Below are 20,520 nucleotides of genomic sequence, written 5' to 3' on the forward strand. Positions count from 1 at the left end.
CGTAACCCGTCACCCGACACTGACCAGTACGTTACCCAGTCACCCGACACTAAATACTACGTTACCCAGTCACCCGACACTGAACACTAGGTTACCCCGTCACCCGACACTGAACACTACGTGACCCGTCACCCGACACTGACCAGTACGTTACCCGTCACCCTACACTGACCAGTACGTTACCCAGTCACCCGACACTGAACACTACGTTACCCGTCACCCGACACTGACCAGTACGTTACCCGTCACCCGACACTGACCAGTACGTTACCCGTCACCCGACACTAAACACTAGGTTACCCCGTCACCCGACACTGACCAGTACGTTACCCGTCACCCTACACTGAACACTACGTGACCCAGTCACCCGACACTGAACACTACGTAACCCGTCACCCGACACTGAACACTACGTTACCCAGTCACCCGACACTGAACACTACGTTACCCAGTCACCCGACACTGAACACTACGTTACCCAGTCACCCGACACTGAACACTACGTTACCCGTCACCCGACACTGAACACTACGTAACCCGTCACCCGACACTGAACACTACGATACCCAGTCACCCGACACTGAACACTACGTTACCCAGTCACCCTACACTAAACACTACGTTACCCCGTCACCCGACACTGAACACTACGTTACCCAGTCACCCGACACTAAACACTACGTTACCCCGTCACCCGACACTGAACACTACGTAACCCGTCACCCTACACTGAACACTACGTTACCCGTCACCCGACACTAAACACTACGTTACCCAGTCACCCGACACTGAACACTACGTTACCCGTCACCCGACACTGAACACTACGTAACCCGTCACCCGACACTGAACACTACGATACCCAGTCACCCGACACTGAACACTACGTTACCCAGTCACCCTACACTAAACACTACGTTACCCCGTCACCCGACACTGAACACTACGTTACCCAGTCACCCGACACTAAACACTACGTTACCCCGTCACCCGACACTGAACACTACGTAACCCGTCACCCTACACTGAACACTACGTTACCCGTCACCCGACACTAAACACTACGTTACCCAGTCACCCGACACTGAACACTACGTTACCCGTCACCCTACACTGAACACTACGTGACCCCATCACCCTACACTGACCAGTACGTTACCCGTCACCCTACACTGACCAGTACGTTACCCATCACCCGACACTGACCAGTACGTGACCCCATCACCCTACACTGACCAGTACGTAACCCGTCACCCGACACTGAACACTACGTTACCCGTCACCCGACACTGAACACTACGTGACCCGTCACCCGACACTGAACACTAGGTTACCCGTCACCCGACACTAAACACTACGTTACCCGTCACCCGACACTAAACACTACGTTACCCGTCACCCGACACTGAACACTACGTTACCCGTCACCCGACACTAAACACTACGTTACCCGTCACCCGACACTGACCAGTACGTGACCCCATCACCCTACACTGACCAGTACGTTACCCGTCACCCTACACTGAACACTATGTTACCCGTCACCCGACACTGAACACTACGTTACTCCGTCACCCGACACTGAACACTACGTTACCCGTCACCCGACACTGAACACTACGTTACTCCGTCACCCGACACTGAACACTACGTTACCCCGTCACCCTACACTGAACACTACGTTACCCGTCACCCTACACTGAATACTACGTTACCCAGTCACCCGACACTAAACACTACGTTACCCAGTCACCCGACACTAAACACTACGTTACCCAGTCACCCGACACTGAACACTACGTTACCCAGTCACCCGACACTGACCAGTACGTTACCCGTCACCCGACACTGAACACTAGGTTACCCGTCACCCTACACTGACCAGTACGTTACCCAGTCACCCGACACTAAACACTACGTTACCCAGTCACCCGACACTGAACACTAGGTTACCCAGTCACCCGACACTAAACACTGCGTTACCCGTCACCCGACACTGAACACTAGGTTACCCAGTCACCCGACACTGAACACTGCGTTACCAGTCACCCGACACTAAACACTGCGTTACCCGTCACCCGACACTAAACACTACGTTACCCGTCACCCTACACTGAACACTACGTTACCCGTCACCCGACACTAAACACTACGTTACCCCGTCACCCTACACTGAACACTACGTTACCCGTCACCCGACACTAAACACTACGTTACCCCGTCACCCTACACTGAACACTACGTTACTCCGTCACCCGACACTAAACACTACGTTACCCGTCACCCGACACTGAACACTACGTTACCCGTCACCCGACACTGAACACTACGTTACCCCGTCACCCTACACTGAACACTACGTTACTCCGTCACCCGACACTAAACACTACGTTACCCGTCACCCGACACTGACCAGTACGTTACCCGTCACCCTACACTGAATACTACGTTACCCGTCACCCGACACTGACCAGTACGTTACCCGTCACCCGACACTGAATACTACGTTACCCAGTCACCCGACACTGACCAGTACGTTACCCAGTCACCCTACACTGACCAGTACGTTACCCAGTCACCCGACACTAAACACTAGGTTACCCAGTCACCCGACACTGAACAATAAGTTACCCAGTCACCCGACACTGAACACTGCGTTACCCAGTCACCCGACACTAAACACTACGTTACCCCGTCACCCTACACTGAACACTACGTTACCCGTCACCCGACACTGACCAGTACGTTACCCGTCACCCTACACTGAACACTACGTTACCAGTCACCCGACACTGACCAGTACGTTACCCAGTCACCCGACACTAAACACTACGTTACCCAGTCACCCGACACTGAACACTACGTTACCCAGTCACCCGACACTGAACACTACGTTACCCGTCACCCGACACTGAACACTACGTAACCCGTCACCCGACACTGAACACTACGATACCCAGTCACCCGACACTGAACACTACGTTACCCAGTCACCCTACACTAAACACTACGTTACCCCGTCACCCGACACTGAACACTACGTTACCCAGTCACCCGACACTAAACACTACGTTACCCCGTCACCCGACACTGAACACTACGTAACCCGTCACCCTACACTGAACACTACGTTACCCGTCACCCGACACTAAACACTACGTTACCCAGTCACCCGACACTGAACACTACGTTACCCGTCAACCTACACTGAACACTACGTGACCCCATCACCCTACACTGACCAGTACGTTACCCGTCACCCTACACTGACCAGTACGTTACCCATCACCCGACACTGACCAGTACGTGACCCCATCACCCTACACTGACCAGTACGTAACCCGTCACCCGACACTGAACACTACGTTACCCGTCACCCGACACTGAACACTACGTGACCCGTCACCCGACACTGAACACTAGGTTACCCGTCACCCGACACTAAACACTACGTTACCCGTCACCCGACACTAAACACTACGTTACCCGTCACCCGACACTGAACACTACGTTACCCGTCACCCGACACTGAACACTACGTTACCCGTCACCCGACACTGACCAGTACGTGACCCCATCACCCTACACTGACCAGTACGTTACCCGTCACCCTACACTGAACACTACGTTACCCGTCACCCGACACTGAACACTATGTTACTCCGTCACCCGACACTGAACACTACGTTACCCGTCACCCGACACTGAACACTACGTTACTCCGTCACCCGACACTGAACACTACGTTACCCCGTCACCCTACACTGAACACTACGTTACCCGTCACCCTACACTGAATACTACGTTACCCAGTCACCCGACACTAAACACTACGTTACCCAGTCACCCGACACTAAACACTACGTTACCCAGTCACCCGACACTGAACACTACGTTACCCAGTCACCCGACACTGACCAGTACGTTACCCGTCACCCGACACTGAACACTAGGTTACCCGTCACCCTACACTGACCAGTACGTTACCCAGTCACCCGACACTAAACACTACGTTACCCAGTCACCCGACACTGACCAGTACGTTACCCGTCACCCGACACTGAACACTAGGTTACCCGTCACCCTACACTGACCAGTACGTTACCCAGTCACCCGACACTAAACACTACGTTACCCAGTCACCCGACACTGAACACTAGGTTACCCAGTCACCCGACACTAAACACTGCGTTACCCGTCACCCGACACTGAACACTAGGTTACCCAGTCACCCGACACTGAACACTGCGTTACCAGTCACCCGACACTAAACACTGCGTTACCCGTCACCCGACACTAAACACTACGTTACCCGTCACCCGACACTAAACACTAGGTTTCCCAGTCACCCGACACTGAACACTAGGTTACCCAGTCACCCGACACTGAACACTACGTTACCCAGTCACCCGACACTGAACACTAGGTTACCCAGTCACCCGACACTGAACAATAAGTTACCCAGTCACCCGACACTGAACACTAGGTTACCCAGTCACCCGACACTGAACAATAAGTTACCCAGTCACCCGACACTGAACACTACGTTACTCCGTCACCCGACACTAAACACTACGTTACCCGTCACCCGACACTAAACACTACGTTACTCCGTCACCCGACACTAAACACTACGTTACTCCGTCACCCGACACTAAACACTACGTTACCCAGTCACCCGACACTAAACACTACGTTACCCGTCACCCTACACTGAACACTACATTACTCCGTCACCCGACACTAAACACTACGTTACCCGTCACCCGACACTAAACACTACGTTACCCGTCACCCTACACTGAACACTACGTTACTCCGTCACCCGACACTAAACACTACGTTACTCCGTCACCCGACACTAAACACTACGTTACCCGTCACCCTACACTGAACACTACGTTACCCAGTCACCCGACACTGAACACTACGTTACCCCATCACCCGACACTAAACACTACGTTACCCCGTCCCCCGACACTGAACACTACGTTACCCCGTCACCCGACACTAAACACTACGATACCCCGTCACCCGACACTAAACACTACGATACCCCGTCACCCGACACTAAACACTACGTAACCCGTCACCCGACACTGACCAGTACGTTACCCCGTCACCCGACACTAAACACTACGATACCCCGTCACCCGACACTAAACACTACGATACCCCGTCACCCGACACTAAACACTACGTTACCCCGTCACCCGACACTAAACACCATGTTACCCAGTCACCCGACACCAACAGTTTCTGGAGTGTGCCCAGAACCAGCATGACCTAACCCTCTGTGATGGTTTCAATGAGGTGCTGAAGCAATGTCGCTCTGCACACGGTATATATTGAAGTGGGCGTTGCCTGTCGAAGGATTGTGAAGATTCCTGTTGTGTCCATTTAATTTTAGTGATGAGGCTACAGAGACCAGAGTAATGTATGACTGTTAAAATGTGAATAAAATGTTCTGTACAGTAAAAAAAAGAAAACACTACATTACAGTGACACCCGACACTGAACACTACGTTACAGTGACATACTATACCTTACACACTAACCACTACGTTACCCAGTCACCCGACACTAAACACTACGTTACCCAGTCACCCGACACTGAACACTACGTTACAGTGACATACTATACCTTACACACTAACCACTACGTTACCCTGGTACCCGACACTGAACACTACATTACAGTGACACCCGACACTGAACACTACGTTACAGTGACATACTATACCTTACACACTAACCACTACGTTACCCTGGTACCCGACACTGAACACTACGTTACAGTGACATACTATACCTTACACACTAACCACTACGTAACCCGTCACCCGACACTGAACACTACGTTACAGTGACATACTATACCTTACACACTAACCACTACGTTACCCTGGTACCCGACACTGAACACTACATTACAGTGACACCCGACACTGAACACTACGTTACAGTGACATACTATACCTTACACACTAACCACTACGTTACCCAGTCACCCGACACTGAACACTACGTTACCCAGTCACCCGACACTGAACACTACATTACAGTGACACCCGACACTGAACACTACGTTACAGTGACATACTATACCTTACACACTAACCACTACGTTACCCTGGTACCCGACACTGAACACTACATTACAGTGACACCCGACACTGAACACTACGTTACAGTGACATACTATACCTTACACACTAACCACTACGTTACCCAGTCACCCGACACTGAACACTACGTTACAGTGACATACTATACCTTACACACTAACCACTACGTAACCCGTCACCCGACACTGAACACTACGTTACAGTGACACCCGACACTGAACACTACGTTACAGTGACATACTATACCTTACACACTAACCACTACGTAACCCGTCACCCGACACTAAACACTACGTTACAGTGACACCCGACACTGAACACTACGTTACAGTGACATACTATACCTTACACACTAACCACTACGTTACCCTGGTACCCGACACTGAACACTACATTACAGTGACACCCGACACTGAACACTACGTTACAGTGACATACTATACCTTACACACTAACCACTACGTAACCCGTCACCCGACACTGAACACTACGTTACCCAGTCACCCGACACTGAACACTACGTTACAGTGACATACTATACCTTACACACTAACCACTACGTTACCCTGGTACCCGACACTGAACACTACATTACAGTGACACCCGACACTGAACACTACATTACAGTGACATACTATACCTTACACACTAACCACTACGTTACCCTGGTACCCGACACTGAACACTACGTTACAGTGACACCCGACACTGAACACTACGTTACAGTGACATACTATACCTTACACACTAACCACTACGTTACCCTGGTACCCGACACTGAACACTACGTTACAGTGACACCCGACACTGAACACTACGTTACAGTGACATACTATACCTTACACACTAACCACTACGTTACCCTGGTACCCGACACTGAACACTACGTTACAGTGACACCCGACACTGAACACTATGTTACAGTGACATACTATACCTTACACACTAACCACTACGTAACCCGTCACCCGACACTGAACACTACGTTACAGTGACACCCGACACTGAACACTACGTTACAGTGACATACTATACCTTACACACTAACCACTACGTTACCCAGTCACCCGACACTGAACACTACGTTACAGTGACATACTATACCTTACACACTAACCACTACGTTACCCTGGTAGCCGAGGCTGAACACTACATTACAGTGACACCCGACACTGAACACTACGTTACCAGGGGATCCTACACTTAACGCTGTTACCATGGTACTCTATGCTAAATGCTACACAATGAGTACTGCGTTACCATGACACCTTACACTAAATCCTATACACTAACTATTATGTTACTGTAGCGATCCACTCACCCCATGACTGTAGTAAGGAATACTGGAATTAAATTCTCCCGCATTCAGACTCCAGCTCTACAGGATTCAGAGGAACGTCTCCAAAATCCTTCGGGCAGTTCCATGTTTTCTGGTTACATTAATAATTTGAAAATGGTTCCTCTCCAACATTGGAGATTGTTTAGAATAGTACAGAACAGTACAGCCCTTTGGTTCACTATGTTGCACCAACATTTCGACCTACCCTAAGGTCAATCTAATATTTCTCTCCCACATAGCCCTCCAATTTCCTGTTGTCCATCTAACTAAGAGTCTTTTAAATGCCGCTAAGTTTTCTGCCTCCAGATCCATCCTTGTTAACACATTTCAGACACCCACCACTGTGTAAAGAACTTACTTCTGATGTCTGCTTATACTTTCCTCCAATCACCATAAAATTATTTCCCCTTGTATTTGTCATTTCCACCCTGGGGAAAAGTCTCTGGCTGCCCTCTCTATGTATCTTGTACACCTCCATCAACTCGGTCAAGTCAGCTCTCAGCCTCCGCCTCTCCAAAGAGAAAGACTCCAGCTTGCTCAAACTTTCCTCAACAGACAAACTCTCTAATCCAGACAGCATCCTGGTGAATCTCCTCTGCACCCTCTCCAGTCCAGGCAGCATCCTGGTGAATCTCCTCTGCACCCTCTCTAATCCAGGCGGCATCCTGGTGAATCTCCTCTGCACCCTCTCTAATCCAGGCAGCATCCTGGTGAATCTCCTCTGCACCCTCTCTAATCCATACAGCATCCTGGTGAATCTCCTCTGCACCCTCTCTAATCCAGGCAGCATCCTGGTGAATCTCCTCTGCACCCTCTCTAATCCAGGCGGCATCCTGGTGAATGTCCATTGCACCCTCTCTAATCCATACAGCATCCTGGTAAATCTCCTCTGCACCCTCTCTAATCCATACAGCATCCTGGTGAATCTCCTCTGCACCCTTTCTAATCCAGGCAGCATCCCGGTGAATCTCCTCTCCACCCTCTCTAATCCAGACAGCATCCTGGTGAATCTCCTCTGCACCCTCTCTAATCCAGACAGCATCCTGGTGAATCTCCTCTCCACCCTCTCTAATCCAGGCGGCATCCTGGTGAATCTCCTCTGCACCCTCTCTAATCCAGGCAGCATCCTGGTGAATCTCCTCTGCACCCTCTCTAATCCAGGCAGCATCCTGGTGAATCTCCTCTGCACACTCTCTAATCCAGACAGCATCCTGGTGAATCTCCTCTGCACCCTCTCTAATCCAGACAGCATCCTGGTGAATCTCCTCTGCACCCTCTCTAGTCCAGGCAGCATCCTGGTGAATCTCCTCTGCACCCTCTCTAATCCAGACAGCATCCTGGTGAATCTCCTCTGCACCCTCTCTAATCCTGGCAGCATCCAGGTGAATCTCCTCTGCACCCTTTCTAATCCAGGCAGCATCCTGGTGAATCTCCTCTGCACCCTCTCTAATCCAGGCAGCATCCTGGTGAATGTCCTCTGCACCCTCTCTAATCCATACAGCATCCTGGTAAATCTCCTCTGCACCCTCTCTAATCCATACAGCATCCTGGTGAATCTCCTCTGCACCCTTTCTAATCCAGGAAGCATCCCGGTGAATCTCCTCTCCACCCTCTCTAATCCAGACAGCATCCTGGTGAATCTCCTCTGCACCCTCTCTAATCCAGACAGCATCCTGGTGAATCTCCTCTCCACCCTCTCTAATCCAGGCGGCATCCTGGTGAATCTCCTCTGCACCCTCTCTAATCCAGGCAGCATCCTGGTGAATCTCCTCTGCACCCTCTCTAATCCAGGCAGCATCCTGGTGAATCTCCTCTGCACACTCTCTAATCCAGACAGCATCCTGGTGAATCTCCTCTGCACCCTCTCTAATCCAGACAGCATCCTGGTGAATCTCCTCTGCACCCTCTCTAGTCCAGGCAGCATCCTGGTGAATCTCCTCTGCACCCTCTCTAATCCAGACAGCATCCTGGTGAATCTCCTCTGCACCCTCTCTAATCCTGGCAGCATCCAGGTGAATCTCCTCTGCACCCTTTCTAATCCAGGCAGCATCCTGGTGAATCTCCTCTGCACCCTCTCTAATCCAGGCAGCATCCTGGTGAATCTCCTCTGCACACTCTCTAATCCAGGCAGCAAGCTGGTGAATCTCCTCTGCACCCTCTCAAATCCAGACGGCATCCTGGTGAATCTCCTCTGCACCCTCTCTAGTCCAGGCGGCATCCTGGTGAATCTCCTCTGCACCCTCTCTAATCCAGGCAGCATCCTGGTGAATCTCCTCTGCACCCTCTCTAGTCCAGGCAGCATCCTGGTAAATCTCCTCTGCACCCTCTCTAATCCAGGCAGCAGCCAGGTGAATCTCATCTGCACCCTCTCTAATCCAGGCAGCATCCTGGTAAATCTCCTCTGCACCCTCTCTAATCCAGGCAGCATCCTGGTGAATCTCTTCTGCACCCTCTCTAATCCAGACAGCATCCTGGTGAATCTCCTCTGCACCCTCTCTAATCCATACAGCATCCTGGTGAATCTCCTCTGCACCCACTCTAATCCAGACAGCATCCTGGTGAATCTCCCCTGCACCCTCTCTAGTCCAGGCAGCATCCTGGTGAATCTCCTCTGCACCCTCTCTAATCCAGGCAGCATCCTGGTGAATCTCCTCTGCACCCTCTCTAATCCAGGCAGCATCCTGGTAAATCTCCTCTGCACCCTTTCTAATCCAGGCAGCATCCTGGTGAATCTCCTCTGCACCCTCTCTAATCCAGGCAGCATCCTGGTGAATCTCCTCTGCACCCTCTCTAATCCAGGCAGCATCCTGGTGAATCTCCTCTGCACCCTCTCTAATCCATACAGCATCCTGGTGAATCTCCTCTGCACCCTCTCTAATCCAGGCAGCATCCCGGTGAATCTCCTCTGAACCCTCTCTAAGCCAGGCAGCATCCTGGTGTATCTCCTCTGCACCCTCTCTAATCCAGGCAGCATCCTGGTGAATCTCCTCTGCACACTCTCTAATCCAGGCAGCAAGCTGGTGAATCTCCTCTGCACCCTCTCTAATCCAGACGGCATCTTGGTGAATCTCCTCTGCACCCTCTCTAGTCCAGGCAGCATCCTGGTGAATCTCCTCTGCACCCTCTCTAATCCAGGCAGCATCCTGGTGATTCTCCTCTGCACCCTCTCTAATCCAGGCAGCATCCTGGTGAATCTCCTCTGCACCCTCTCTAGTCCAGGCAGCATCCTGGTGAATCTCCTCTGCACCCTCTCTAATCCAGGCAGCATCCTGGTGAATCTCCTCTGCACCCTCTCTAATCCAGGCAGCATCCTGGTAAATCTCCTCTGCACCCTTTCTAATCCAGGCAGCATCCTGGTGAATCTCCTCTGCACCCTCTCTAATCCAGGCAGCATCCTGGTGAATCTCCTCTGCACCCTCTCTAATCCAGACAGCATCATGGTGAATCTCCTCTGCACCCTCTCTAATCCATACAGCATCCTGGTGAATCTCCTCTGCACCCTCTCTAATCCAGACAGCATCCTGGTGAATCTCCCCTGCACCCTCTCTAGTCCAGGCAGCATCCTGGTGAATCTCCTCTGCACCCTCTCTAATCCAGGCAGCATCCTGGTGAATCTCCTCTGCACCCTCTCTAATCCAGGCAGCATCCTGGTGAATCTCCTCTGCACCCTTTCTAATCCAGGCAGTATCCTGGTGAATCTCCTCTGCACCCTCTCTAATCCAGGCAGCATCCTGGTGAATCTCCTCTGCACCCTCTCTAATCCATACAGCATCCTGGTGAATCTCCTCTGCACCCTCTCTAATCCAGACAGCATCCTGGTGAATCTCCTCTGCACCCTCTCTAATCCATACAGCATCCTGGTGAATCTCCTCTGCACCCTCTCTAATCCAGGCAGCATCCTGGTGAATCTCCTCTGAACCCTCTCTAATCCAGGCAGCATCCTGGTGAATCTCCTCTGCACCCTCTCTAATCCAGGCAGCATCCTGGTGAATCTCCTCTGCACCCTCTCTAATCCAGGCAGCATCCTGGTGAATCTCCTCTGCACCCTCTCTAATCCAGGCAGCATCCTGGTGAATCTCCTCTGCACCCTCTCTAATCCAGGCAGCATCCTGGTGAATCTCCTCTGCACCCTCTAATCCAGACAGCATCCTGGTGAATCTCCTCTGCACCCTCTCTAGTCCAGGCAGCATCCTGGTGAATCTCCTCTGCACCCTCTCTAATCCAGACAGCATCCTGGTGAATCTCCTCTGCACCCTCTCTAATCCTGGCAGCATCCTGGTGAACCTCCTCTGCACCCTCTCTAATCCATACAGCATCCTGGTGAATCTCCTCTGCACACTCTCTAATCCAGGCAGCAAGCTGGTGAATCTCCTCTGCACCCTCTCTAATCCAGACGGCATCTTGGTGAATCTCCTCTGCACCCTCTCTAGTCCAGGCAGCATCCTGGTGAATCTCCTCTGCACCCTCTCTAATCCAGGCAGCATCCTGGTGAATCTCCTCTGCACCCTCTCTAATCCAGGCAGCATCCTGGTAAATCTCCTGTGCACCCTTTCTAATCCAGGCAGCATCCTGGTGAATCTCCTCTGCACCCTCTCTAATCCAGGCAGCATCCTGGTGAATCTCCTCTGCACCCTCTCTAATCCAGACAGCATCATGGTGAATCTCCTCTGCACCCTCTCTAATCCATACAGCATCCTGGTGAATCTCCTCTGCACCCTCTCTAATCCAGACAGCATCCTGGTGAATCTCCCCTGCACCCTCTCTAGTCCAGGCAGCATCCTGGTGAATCTCCTCTGCACCCTCTCTAATCCAGGCAGCATCCTGGTGAATCTCCTCTGCACCCTCTCTAATCCAGGCAGCATCCTGGTGAATCTCCTCTGCACCCTTTCTAATCCTGGCAGTATCCTGGTGAATCTCCTCTGCACCCTCTCTAATCCAGGCAGCATCCTGGTGAATCTCCTCTGCACCCTCTCTAATCCATACAGCATCCTGGTCAATCTCCTCTGCACCCTCTCTAATCCAGACAGCATCCTGGTGAATCTCCTCTGCACCCTCTCTAATCCATACAGCATCCTGGTGAATCTCCTCTGCACCCTCTCTAATCCAGGCAGCATCCTGGTGAATCTCCTCTGCACCCTCTCTAATCCAGGCAGCATCCTGGTGAATCTCCTCTGCACCCTCTCTAATCCAGGCAGCATCCTGGTGAATCTCCTCTGCACCCTCTCTAATCCAGGCAGCATCCTGGTGAATCTCCTCTGCACCTTCTCTAATCCAGGCAGCATCCTGGTGAATCTCCTCTGCACCCTCTCTAATCCAGGCAGCATCCTGGTGAATCTCCTCTGCACCCTCTCTAATCCAGACAGCATCCTGGTGAATCTCCTCTGCACCCTCTCTAGTCCAGGCAGCATCCTGGTGAATCTCCTCTGCACCCTCTCCAATCCAGGCAGCATCCTGGTGAATCTCCTCTGCACCCTCTCTAATCCAGACAGCATCCTGGTGAATCTCCTCTGCACCCTCTCTAATCCATACAGCATCCTGGTGAATCTCCTCTGCACCCTCTCTAATCCAGACAGCATCCTGGTGAATCTTCTCTGCACCCTCTCTAGTCCAGGCAGCATCCTGGTGAATCTCCTCTGCACCCTCTCTAATCCAGACAGCATCCTGGTGAATCTCCTCTGCACCCTCTCTAATCCTGGCAGCATCCTGGTGAATCTCCTCTGCACCCTTTCTAATCCAGGCAGCATCCTGGTGAATCTCCTCTGCACCCTCTCTAATCCAGGCAGCATCCTGGTGAATCTCCTCTGCACACTCTCTAATCCAGGCAGCAAGCTGGTGAATCTCCTCTGCACCCTCTCTAATCCAGACAGCATCCTGGTGAATCTCCTCTGCACCCTCTCTAGTCCAGGCAGCATCCTGGTGAATCTCCTCTGCACCCTCTCTAATCCAGGCAGCATCCTGGTGAATCTCCTCTGCACCCTCTCTAATCCAGGCAGCATCCTGGTAAATCTCCTCTGCACCTTTTCTAATCCAGGCAGCATCCTGGTGAATCTCCTCTGCACCCTCTCTAATCCAGGCAGCATCCTGGTGAATCTCCTCTGCACCCTCTCTAATCCAGACAGCATCATGGTGAATCTCCTCTGCACCCTCTCTAATCCATACAGCATCCTGGTGAATCTCCTCTGCACCCTCTCTAATCCAGACAGCATCCTGGTGAATCTCCCCTGCACCCTCTCTAGTCCAGGCAGCATCCTGGTGAATCTCCTCTGCACCCTTTCTAATCCAGGCAGTATCCTGGTGAATCTCCTCTGCACCCTCTCTAATCCAGGCAGCATCCTGGTGAATCTCCTCTGCACCCTCTCTAATCCAGGCAGCATCCTGGTGAATCTCCTCTGCACCCTCTCTAATCCAGGCAGCATCCTGGTAAATCTCCTCTGCACCTTTTCTAATCCAGGCAGCATCCTGGTGAATCTCCTCTGCACCCTCTCTAATCCAGGCAGCATCCTGGTGAATCTCCTCTGCACCCTCTCTAATCCAGACAGCATCATGGTGAATCTCCTCTGCACCCTCTCTAATCCATACAGCATCCTGGTGAATCTCCTCTGCACCCTCTCTAATCCAGACAGCATCCTGGTGAATCTCCCCTGCACCCTCTCTAGTCCAGGCAGCATCCTGGTGAATCTCCTCTGCACCCTTTCTAATCCAGGCAGTATCCTGGTGAATCTCCTCTGCACCCTCTCTAATCCAGGCAGCATCCTGGTGAATCTCCTCTGCACCCTCTCTAATCCATACAGCATCCTGGTGAATCTCCTCTGCACCCTCTCTAATCCAGACAGCATCCTGGTGAATCTCCTCTGCACCCTCTCTAGTCCAGGCAGCATCCTGGTGAATCTCCTCTGCACCCTCTCTAATCCAGGCAGCATCCTGGTGAATCTCCTCTGCACCCTCTCTAATCCAGGCAGCATCCTGGTGAATCTCCTCTGCACACTCTCTAATCCAGGCAGCATCCTGGTGAATCTCCTCTGCACCCTCTCTAATCCAGACAGCAAGCTGGTGAATCTCCTCTGCACCCTCTCTAATCCAGACAGCATCCTGGTGAATCTCCTCTGCACCCTCTCTAGTCCAGGCAGCATCCTGGTGAATCTCCTCTGCACCCTCTCTAATCCAGGCAGCATCCTGGTGAATCTCCTCTGCACCCTCTCTAATCCAGGCAGCATCCTGGTAAATCTCCTGTGCACCCTTTCTAATCCAGGCAGCATCCTGGTGAATCTCCTCTGCACCCTCTCTAATCCAGGCAGCATCCTGGTGAATCTCCTCTGCACCCTCTCTAATCCAGACAGCATCATGGTGAATCTCCTCTGCACCCTCTCTAATCCATACAGCATCCTGGTGAATCTCCTCTGCACCCTCTCTAATCCAGACAGCATCCTGGTGAATCTCCCCTGCACCCTCTCTAGTCCAGGCAGCATCCTGGTGAATCTCCTCTGCACCCTCTCTAATCCAGGCAGCATCCTGGTGAATCTCCTCTGCACCCTCTCTAATCCAGGCAGCATCCTGGTGAATCTCCTCTGCACCCTTTCTAATCCTGGCAGTATCCTGGTGAATCTCCTCTGCACCCTCTCTAATCCAGGCAGCATCCTGGTGAATCTCCTCTGCACCCTCTCTAATCCATACAGCATCCTGGTGAATCTCCTCTGCACCCTCTCTAATCCAGACAGCATCCTGGTGAATCTCCTCTGCACCCTCTCTAATCCATACAGCATCCTGGTGAATCTCCTCTGCACCCTCTCTAATCCAGGCAGCATCCTGGTGAATCTCCTCTGCACCCTCTCTAATCCAGGCAGCATCCTGGTGAATCTCCTCTGCACCCTCTCTAATCCAGGCAGCATCCTGGTGAATCTCCTCTGCACCCTCTCTAATCCAGGCAGCATCCTGGTGAATCTCCTCTGCACCTTCTCTAATCCAGGCAGCATCCTGGTGAATCTCCTCTGCACCCTCTCTAATCCAGGCAGCATCCTGGTGAATCTCCTCTGCACCCTCTCTAATCCAGACAGCATCCTGGTGAATCTCCTCTGCACCCTCTCTAGTCCAGGCAGCATCCTGGTGAATCTCCTCTGCACCCTCTCCAATCCAGGCAGCATCCTGGTGAATCTCCTCTGCACCCTCTCTAATCCAGACAGCATCCTGGTGAATCTCCTCTGCACCCTCTCTAATCCATACAGCATCCTGGTGAATCTCCTCTGCACCCTCTCTAATCCAGACAGCATCCTGGTGAATCTCCTCTGCACCCTCTCTAGTCCAGGCAGCATCCTGGTGAATCTCCTCTGCACCCTCTCTAATCCAGACAGCATCCTGGTGAATCTCCTCTGCACCCTCTCTAATCCTGGCAGCATCCTGGTGAATCTCCTCTGCACCCTTTCTAATCCAGGCAGCATCCTGGTGAATCTCCTCTGCACCCTCTCTAATCCAGGCAGCATCCTGGTGAATCTCCTCTGCACACTCTCTAATCCAGGCAGCAAGCTAGTGAATCTCCTCTGCACCCTCTCTAATCCAGACAGCATCCTGGTGAATCTCCTCTGCACCCTCTCTAGTCCAGGCAGCATCCTGGTGAATCTCCTCTGCACCCTCTCTAATCCAGGCAGCATCCTGGTGAATCTCCTCTGCACCCTCTCTAATCCAGGCAGCATCCTGGTAAATCTCCTCTGCACCTTTTCTAATCCAGGCAGCATCCTGGTGAATCTCCTCTGCACCCTCTCTAATCCAGGCAGCATCCTGGTGAATCTCCTCTGCACCCTCTCTAATCCAGACAGCATCATGGTGAATCTCCTCTGCACCCTCTCTAATCCATACAGCATCCTGGTGAATCTCCTCTGCACCCTCTCTAATCCAGACAGCATCCTGGTGAATCTCCCCTGCACCCTCTCTAGTCCAGGCAGCATCCTGGTGAATCTCCTCTGCACCCTCTCTAATCCAGGCAGCATCCTGGTGAATCTCCTCTGCACCCTCTCTAATCCAGGGAGCATCCTGGTGAATCTCCTCTGCACCCTTTCTAATCCAGGCAGTATCCTGGTGAATCTCCTCTGCACCCTCTCTAATCCAGGCAGCATCCTGGTGAATCTCCTCTGCACCCTCTCTAATCCATACAGCATCCTGGTGAATCTCCTCTGCACCCTCTCTAATCCAGACAGCATCCTGGTGAATCTCCTCTGCACCCTCTCTAGTCCAGGCAGCATCCTGGTGAATCTCCTCTGCACCCTCTCTAATCCAGGCAGCATCCTGGTGAATCTCCTCTGCACCCTCTCTAATCCAGGCAGCATCCTGGTGAATCTCCTCTGCACACTCTCTAATCCAGGCAGCATCCTGGTGAATCTCCTCTGCACCCTCTCTAATCCAGACAGCATCCTGGTGAATCTCCTCTGCACCCTCTCTAATCCAGACAGCATCCTGGTGAATCTCCTCTGCACCCTCTCTAATCCATACAGCATCCTGGTGAATCTCCTCTGCACCCTCTCTAACCCAGACAGCATCCTGGTGAATCTCCCCTGCACCCTTTCTAGTCCAGGCAGCATCCTGGTGAATCTCCTCTGCACCCTCTCTAATCCAGGCAGCATCCTGGTGAATCTCCTCTGCACCCTCTCTAATCCAGGCAGCATCCTGGTGAATCTCCTCTGCACCCTCTCTAATCCAGGCAGCATCCTGGTAAATCTCCTCTGCACCCTTTCTAATCCAGGCAGCATCCTGGTGAATCTCCTCTGCACACTCTTTAGTCCAGGCAGCATCCTGGTGAATCTCCTCTGCACCCTCTCTAAAGCTCTCTAATCCAGGCAGCATCCTGGTGAATCTCCTCTGCACACTTTCTAATCCATACAGCACCCTGGTGAATTTCCTCTGCACCCTCTCTAATCCAGGCAGCATCCTGGTGAATCTCCTCTGCACCCTCTCTAATCCAGTCAGCATCCTGGTGAATCTCCTCTGCACCCTCTCTAATCCAGACAGCATCCTGGTGAATCTCCTCTGCACCCTCTCTAATCCAGACAGCATCCTGGTGAATCTCCTCTGCACCCTCTCTAATCCATACAGCATCCTGGTGAATCTCCTCTGCACCCTCTCTAATCCAGACAGCATCCTGGTGAATCTCCCCTGCACCCTCTCTAATCCAGACAGCATCCTGGTGAATCTCCTCTGCACCCTCTCTAATCCATACAGCATCCTGGTGAATCTCCTCTGCACCCTCTCTAATCCAGGCAGCATCCTGGTGAATCTCCTCTGCACCCTCTCTAATCCAGGCAGCATCCTGCTGAATCTCCCCTGCACCCTCTCTAATCCAGGCAGCATCCTGCTGAATCTCCCCTGCACCTCTCTAATCCAGGCAGCATCCTGGTGAATCTCCTCTGCACCCACTCTAATCCAGGCAGCATCCTGCTGAATCTCCCCTGCACCCTCTCTAATCCAGGCAGCATCCTGGTGAATCTCCCCTGCACCCTCTCTAATCCAGGCAGCATCCTGCTGAATCTCCCCTGCACCCTCTCTAATCCAGGCAGCATCCTGGTGAATCTCCTCTGCACCCTCTCTAATCCAGGCAGCATCCTGCTGAATCTCCCCTGCACCCTCTCTAATCCAGGCAGCATCCTGGTGAATCTCCCCTGCACCCTCTCTAATCCAGGCAGCATCCTGCTGAATCTCCCCTGCACCCTCTCTAATCCAGGCAGCATCCTGGTGAATCTCCTCTGCACCCACTCTAATCCAGGCAGCATCCTGCTGAATCTCCCCTGCACCCTCTCTAATCCAGGCAGCATCCTGGTGAATCTCCCCTGCACCCTCTCTAATCCAGGCAGCATCCTGCTGAATCTCCCCTGCACCCTCTCTAATCCAGGCAGCATCCTGGTGAATCTCCTCTGCACCCTCTCTAATCCAGGCAGCATCCTGGTGAATCTCCCCTGCACCCTCTCTAACCCAGGCAGCATCCTGCTGATTCTCCCCTGCACCCTCTCTAATCCAGGCAGCATCCTGGTGAATCTCCCCTGCACCCTCTCTAATCCAGGCAGCATCCTGGTGAATCTCCTCTGCACCCTCTCTAATCCAGGCAGCATCCTGGTGAATCTCCCCTGCACCCTCTCTAATCCAGGCAGCATCCTGGTGAATCTCCCCTGCACCCTCTCTAATCCAGGCAGCATCCTGGTGAATCTCCTCTGCACCATCTCTAAAGCTTCCACATCCTTCCTATGGTGAAGTTACCAGAACTGAATACAATGTTCCAAGTGTGGTCAAACCAGGGTTTTATGTGGCCTCAACATTGCCTCCCAGATCTGGAACTCAATGCTCCAACTAAAGGCCAACACACCACACACCTTCTTAACCACGCTATCAATTTGTGTGGCATCACTGGAAGGAGGTGGATATAGACCTTGAGATCCCTCTGTTCCTCCATTGCTAAGAATTCTATCATTAGCCCTGTGCTCTGCCTCCATGCTCCAACTTCCAAAGAGAATTACTTCACAATTTTCCAGATTGAATTCTACCTGCCCTTTCCCACCCGTCTCGTCTGAGCCTGCAACCCGAGAAACCAGGATGGTACAGACGCCCACCAGCCCAGGGTCCACTCCCCAATCAGGTACAGACAGCAGAAGAGGGAGAAGATAGGAGACTGACCTGTGGTCTCCTGGCGGTTCACCTCCAGTAAGTCCTGAATATGGATGAGGAAGAGCAGCCCCAGCATTCCGAACAGGAGGATGAAGGTGAAGAGGTACGAGAGCCTCATGGTCACACACCACTGCACCCAGGTGAAGATCAGGAGTTCACTGTGTAACCCTGCACTCTCCCTCCCCTCCCACTCTCCACTTCCTCTCACATTTTCTGTCTCTCACTCTCACACACCTTTACTCTCTCTCTCTCACTCCCTCTCTGATTTTTCTACTCTCTGTCCCCCCACCCTCTACTTCTGATTCTCTTCCTCCTGCTTTTGCTCTCACTCTCTCTCTCTCTCTCACTCCCTCTCTGATTTTTCCAGTCTCCCCACCCTATCCCTCTCTGATTCTCTTCCTCCTGCTTTTGCTCTCTAGCTCTCACGCACTCTCTCTCTCACTCACTCACTCTCCCATACAACCACTCTTCAGTGTCTAAGCCTCCCTCAATCAAATCCTTAATGGCTAGACCTACTACCCTCTCTACCACTTGTTGCTTTTGTTCTCCTCTCTCACTCTCTCTCTCTCTCTCGTTCTCTCTCTCTTGTTCACTCTCACACTCTCTCTCGTTCGCTCTCACACTCTCTCTCGTTCTCTCTCACTCTCTCATTCTCTCTCACTCCCTCTCTCGTTCTCTCTGCCTCTTGCTTTGTCACGTCCTTTCCATCTGTCAATCCCCCTTTCTTTCACACTCTCTCTCTCACTTTCCTGAAGCTCCCCTTTGCTCTGCTTCACCCTCGTACATCTATCACTCCTTCTCCTTCGTTCAGTCTATCAGTCGCTCTGTCTCTCGTTGTCTTCACCTCTGATTTGGTTCTTTGTATCTCCTGCACAAATGCAGAAATGGAGAATTAAATTCTCACACATCAGAACAAGCTGTGCGTCACTAGCTGCATATGATGCTCCTGCACTTTTCTGAACCGAATCTAATTATTCCAACTTCCTTCTGCTCAGAAAATGCAGAAATTCTTCCTGCTCTAGTATCACCCCCAGTACACCTACCCCACCCCCCGAAAATCCAGCATCAACTCTGGTACATCTCCCCTCTCCGCCCCCGAGGATTCAGTATCACCCCCGGTACATCTCCCCCCCCCCCAAGAGTCCAGTATCACCCCCGGTACATTTCCCCCCCCCAAGAGTCCAGTAGTCCAGTATCACCCCCGGTATATCTCCCACCCCCCCAAGAGTCCAGTATCACCCCCGGTATATCTCCCCGCCGCCCCCAAGGATTCAGCATCATCCCCAGTACATCTCCCCCCGCAAGAGTCCAGTATCATCCCCGGTACATCTCCCCCCCCCAAGAGTCCAGTATCACCCCCGGTACATCTCCCCCCTCACCCCCAAGAGACCAGTATCATCCCCAGTACATCTCCCT

The 20,520-nt window shown here is 52.1% G+C and overlaps 1 protein-coding gene across 1 annotated transcript in view; it reads right to left on the reverse strand.

Annotated features, from left to right (window-relative positions):
• Positions 1 to 19,222, reverse strand: part of LOC132406641 (carbohydrate sulfotransferase 8-like) — a 126,856-nt gene extending 107,634 nt beyond the window's left edge. The window contains exons 1-2 of the mRNA XM_059992443.1: positions 19,114 to 19,222; positions 18,813 to 19,012 (exon numbers count right to left, since the gene is read on the reverse strand). Of these exons, the coding sequence (XP_059848426.1) occupies positions 18,813 to 19,012; positions 19,114 to 19,222 (309 nt within the window). The remainder of the gene's footprint in view (positions 1 to 18,812; positions 19,013 to 19,113) is intronic.
• Positions 19,223 to 20,520: the final 1,298 nt, after the last annotated feature.

This window comes from Hypanus sabinus, chromosome 17 (assembly GCF_030144855.1).
Source record: "Hypanus sabinus isolate sHypSab1 chromosome 17, sHypSab1.hap1, whole genome shotgun sequence".
NCBI lineage: Eukaryota > Metazoa > Chordata > Chondrichthyes > Myliobatiformes > Dasyatidae > Hypanus > Hypanus sabinus.